The sequence below is a fragment of the Dipodomys spectabilis genome, unplaced genomic scaffold (genome assembly GCF_019054845.1).
Source record: "Dipodomys spectabilis isolate Male_0828 unplaced genomic scaffold, ASM1905484v1 ptg000030l, whole genome shotgun sequence".
Classification (NCBI taxonomy): Eukaryota; Metazoa; Chordata; class Mammalia; order Rodentia; family Heteromyidae; genus Dipodomys; species Dipodomys spectabilis.
In genome coordinates, this window is record NW_024870707.1 from 4,110,127 (window position 1) to 4,115,899 (window position 5,773).

The 5,773-nt window shown below is 33.8% G+C and overlaps 1 protein-coding gene across 1 annotated transcript; it reads right to left on the minus strand.

Moving 5' to 3' along the window:
* Positions 1 to 3,297: 3,297 nt before the first annotated feature.
* LOC122105142 (olfactory receptor 5T3-like) lies at positions 3,298 to 4,266 on the minus strand. The gene has a single exon (XM_042676283.1). It carries the CDS (start codon positions 4,264 to 4,266, stop codon positions 3,298 to 3,300), a length of 969 nt encoding a protein of 322 aa, XP_042532217.1.
* Between the last annotated feature and the right edge of the window lie 1,507 nt (positions 4,267 to 5,773).

Sequence of the window (5,773 nt, forward strand, 5' to 3'; positions counted from 1 at the left end):
TGGTGTTGTTACTTTTGTTTTACCAGTTCTGGATTTTGAAATCAAAGACTCTGCATTGTCTAAGAAAAAGTGGTATATATACACAATGGAATTCTAGGACTCCATCAGAAAGAATGACATTGACCCATTTGTTAGGAAATGGAGACTTGGAAAAAAATTATATTAGGTGAAGTGAGCCAGGCCCAAAGAAACATAGGTCCCATGGTTTCCCTTATTTGCAATATCTATTATATGTCTGAGACAAGCAGAAATGGTCAGATAGGTTGATGTTAGGCGACATGAACCCCAAGATAAGGACTCAAATGTTTTTTTTTTCTTTCTTGCTATTGTTTCTAACGTATTTATAAGATGATTTGTTTGCTGCTTTTTATGTCCCTTCCCCACGGTATAACCCTGTTTTCACTGTATTTGATGTTGATATAATTTGTGGAGGGGAAGAGAAAATACAAATTATTTAAATAGGGATTGCACCAATGAGATTTACAAAACATTACTTTGAAAAACGAACTTTACAACTTTGGCGCTGGATTGGGGAGGGAGCGATGGGGGGAGGGGGAGATGGGCTGGGGTGGAGATGGGAAGGGATGGTAAGGGGAACAAAGGAGGAGGCAACAATGCTTTATAAGAAATGCACTCATTATCTTGCTCATGTAATTGTAACCGCTCTGTTCGGTATTTTCACAATGAAAAATAAAGGATTTCACAATAAAAAAAGAAAGGAAAGAAAGAGAGAGAGAAAAAGAAAGAAAAGAAAGAAAGAAAGAAAGAAAGAAAGAAAGAAAGAAAGAAAGAAAGAAAGAAAGAAAGAAAGAAAGAAGAAAGAAAGAAGAAAGAAAGAAAGAAGAAAGAAAGAATGAAAGAAAACATCATGCTATTTAAACAATACCGGTAGCCTTATTTACTCTAGTTTTTTTTAATTTTTATGTGGGATCTTTTATTGTTTCTAACCACTGGCCTAGAGACATTATATTCCTATGTACATTTATAGACACATATCCTCATGCATGGCTTATTTTTTGCATGTTTTCTCACTAATATTTTGCCTTGGATAGTCTCAAATTTTTGTCACTCTCATTCCTTGCTTCCTGTGTAAGTAGAGTTGTAAGTATGAGTCTACATACTTGGCCCTATAGTTCTAATTTTTATGTATTTAAATTTTTATTGTTGAGCCTGGCGCCAGTGGCTCATGCCTATAATCCTAGCTATTCAGGAGGCTGAGATCTGAGGATCGCCATTCAAAGCCAGCCAGGGAGGGAAAGTCCATGAGACTCTTATCTCCAATAAAGCACAAGAAAGCCAGAAGTGGTGCTGTGGCTCAAGCAGTAGTGTACGCCTTGAGCTGAAGAGCACAGGGACAGTGCCCAAGCCCAGAGTTCAAGCCCCACGACTGACAAAAAAAAATGTTGAAACTGGGGTAACTTTAAGATGCACTGTACAGATAAAAGACATATTAAATTGTAGCCTCTTTGTACCTTTATTTGATGTTGATATAAATAAATAAATAAATACGACATAACTACATGGTATGATTTTATGACATTTGTTCTTGACAATTTAAGCTCAAATTATATTTGAATATATTCCCTATATATTTCTATGCGATTAAAATACAATTTGGGTTTTTAATAATTTAAAGTTTTTCTTCTACTTAAAGCTATCAAGTAATTTATTCTTTAAATAAATATCTTTAAATAAATATCTTTTAAATTCTTTAAATAAATATGACAAACATTGTCTTTTTCTTCTTTTTGAGAATTTCACCTTAATCCATAATGACTTGTCTTCTTGGATATCTGGTCATGTAGAATTCATATTTTTGGATATTCACATTTTTCTTAATTGTAATTTTAAGAGATTAGAAATGAGAAGTAACTAAATGCCTAAAGTCTACTGATATCTTGTTCTGACTCACCTTGATCTTGTAAAGGCCTAGGAAATTTCACGTAGAAAAGGCTTTTTTGACTTTTCTTGTCTTTCTGTTCTTGTCAACATTGAAAAATGGTAAACAGAGCATAGAAATTTATGGTTAGTGTTTAGTCTAATGTCATCATTTAACAGAATGAGCATTTAAGAGATAGATTGCTTGTATTCAGATAATTTAAAACTTATTTTAATCATATGAAGAGTACACCCCACAACTTTGTAATTCCCATTGACAGAAGGTTATATAAATTTTGGTCCTTGAGTCTACTGACTCATTCTCATATCTGTCATGTTCATATAGATTGTAATGCACATACTCCTCAATGTTCTTTTACCGATTCCTTTCTCAAGGCATGGTCATTTGTGTTGTAACAATTTGAAGGAAAACAAAAAATATAATGAAAACAGAAAAGAAAAATCATATGGTATGAGAGGAAAATTTTCCTTCACAATTTTAATACCTTGATTTAATTGGTAGAGAAACAGAGGAGGAAGGATGAAAGGAGACAATTGTAGAAAGACGAGTACATTCACTAACATTCTAGATGAATGTTCCATGTAATGTATTTGAGGAATAATAGCAATAAAAGATTAGTACTTATAGATTGGATCTAGCATAAGAGACATCTCTCAAATCTGGTTAATTTCTTAAATATTATATCAGTTATACATATATGTATGCATATATATACATGCATCCAAAATATATATGCATACAAAATATGTATGTATACAAAAATAATTATGAAATGTAAAACCTTATATTACTTACTGCCATTAATTTCAATGATTGAAAATATCAAGGAGAGTATCTATTAATGGGAGAATTGATTTAATATTGGCATGATCACACAAAGGATGGATCTCAGGGTATGTGAGGACATGTTTGTGGGAAAATTCAGTTATGTGAATTGCTTCACAAGAATTCAGAACAGGAAATTGACTCAACAATTCATGCTGAAGAATTGCTGTGAACAATGCGATCAATGTTTTATAGTAAAGGATTCAAAACCATGAAATGTGTTCAGGTTAAGTGAAAAGAAGCTATACAAAAACTAACAACACGAAATGCACTTATTACCTTACTCACGTAACTGTAACCCCTCTGTACATTACCTTGAGTATAAAAAAGGACTTTAAATCCAAAAAAAAAACCCAAAAAGTTAATAACAACAACACTTATGTCCAACAATATTTAATATGTATCTTGGACTGTGTACCTGGCATACAAGAGACACTATCTATGTTACATGTTGTATGATCATAATTGTAACTAAAATTCCTGATCATTTCTTATTTAGTTTCTGACAATATAGATTTAGAAGGGCATCCCTTATATTTACTTTTAGTTTTACTCAATTCTAAAACCACGTGTCAATGACTAATTTCTTTCAACAACTTCTTCATTGCTTGCTTCACATCTTTGTTTCTCAAACTGTAGATGACAGGATTCAGCATGGGGATCACAATGGTGTAAAATATCGACACAATCATGTCATGGTTTGAATCATAGCTGGAACTTGGTCTCATGTAGCTGAAGAGGATTGTCCCATGATAAATGGACACTCCAGTCAGGTGAGAGCCACATGTGGAGAACACTTTTCTCCTCCCTTCACCAGAACGCATTCTCAGAATGGCCAACAGAATGAAACCATAGGACACCAGGACAATCAGAATAGTGACTATCTCAATACAGCCCACAAAATAGAAGAGTAGAAGCTGGTTTATTTCAGTGTCAGAACAAGAAATAGCTAGAAGTGGGGGCATGTCACAGAAGACATGCCTAATTTCATTGGTTCCACAAAAGGACAGAGTGAAAGTGGCCACCGTGTGTATTGTGCCATGTATAAATCCAGCAATATAGGAGGCAATGATGAGGGGCACATAGACTCTGGGTGACATGCTCACTGAGTATAGAAGAGGGTTGTAAATAGCAACATACCGATCATAAGCCATTGCAGCCAATAGAAAGCATTCTGTGGTTCCTAAAGTCACAAATAGAAACATCTGGGTTGCACATCCAATAAAGGAAATGGATTTGTCTTCTGCTAAGAAATTGACCAACATTTTGGGGGTCACAACTGTAGAATAACAGGCATCCAAAAATGATAAGACACTGAGGAAATAGTAAATGGGGTTGTGGAGACGAGCATCCCCTATGACCAGTACAACCAGGCCGAAATTTCCTATCAGTGTGAAGAGATATATCGCAAGAAAGAGGAAGAATAAGACAACTTTCAGGTCAAAATCATCTGTGAAGCCCATTAATATAAACATGGTGACTTGGGTTTTGTTCTTCAAATGAATCTTACATTTGTCCAAGTCTGATGAAAGTCTGTCCATTGCACTTTTGAATTCTTGATTCCAAGTGATGTACCCCATGGGAATAAAGGCTGTCTCTGTCCTTATTGACTATATCTGGGCTGAAACACCTTAACTTCTTCGATAGTTATGAGGTTGGCTGCAATGAAGAATTTCACATAAACATATCAATTTTACCTTCTAAAGTAAAGGAAGATAGAATTTTTGTTCCTTTGTTGGCTAATTTTATCCTGTTTGACAACCTTGCAAATTAATGTGATTTCAATATTCAGTGAATATTGCAAGATTTTTCTACTCATTCTTGGTATATTACATACTCTGAAAGTTCCCCAAGATGCATGCCTATAAGCATACATGAATAAAATATGTATTTTAGGGAAAGTACATACCCAGGTAGTAATCTCAGTTTATTACACAGTTCATGATACATGTTTTATATTTCAGGCCTCTTAAAATAGGAGAACCCAAACTTACATCACAGGTAAAGATATTGTAAAATAAAAATGTCTTCATTGTAAAATATTTACATATAAGTTGAAAGTAAGGTGCATTACATTTAATTTTTAGCTCATTGAATACATGCCCCTTTGAAATACAAATCATTTCACGACTACTCCTTCAGCAAATGCCAAATTCTATTTAGTAAAACATTTTATTTTGGAGATAGATGTATATTATTTATTCCTTGTTTAAAAATTTTTATTGTTAAAATACTGTATAGAGGGGTTACAATTACATGGGCAAAGTAATGAGTACATTTTTTACCAAGCATTGTTGCCTCCTCCTTTGTTTCCCCTTCCAATCCCTCCCATCTCCCCCCAACCAAAGTTGTAAAGTTCCTTTTCGACATAATCTCTTGTACATCTCATTGTTGCAATGGGTCCACCTGTATCACTAGTTAAACATTTTGTTTTCTCCCTTTCCATCCACAAATTATACCAACATCATATACAGTGAAAACAGGGGTTATATCAAGGGAGAGAAAAAAATTATCTTTCCCAGCCCTGGTGTCTCACATCTATAATTCTCAGGAGACAGAGATCTGATGATCTAGCCTGGGCAGGAAAGACCAAGATACTCTTATCTCCAATAAACCACTCAGAAAACAAGAAGTGATGTGTTTCAAGTGTTAGAGTGTTAGCCTTGAGCTGAGGAGCTGAGGGACAGTGCCCAGGCCCAGAGTTCAAGTCTCACGACCAACCAAAAAAAGTATCTTTAAGTATATATGAGATCTCTTAACAAAATTTTGGTCTCTATTATTTATTTACTGTTCTTTATTCAAATTTAGCTTAATAACATAAAGCTTATTTCTCTTTCATAACTCTTTCATTGTTGCAAAGTTCTTAGAGATAAATTTCTATTACAATTGATTACTACTGTATTTTATAAAATGTTAGTGTTTCTTTTGGAGGTTTCAAAATTATTATAAAATCAATGCCACTGATAGAGTGAACTAATTTTTTTGTCAAATTTATTATTTGATTACTGGATATACATCTCAATACTATTTTATTGTCTTAATTCAATG

What these genes read in the sequence shown, in the direction of transcription:
- LOC122105142 (XM_042676283.1), bottom strand. Translation starts at nt 4,266, where the DNA reads ATGGACAGACTTTCATCAGACTTGGACAAATGTAAGATTCATTTGAAG.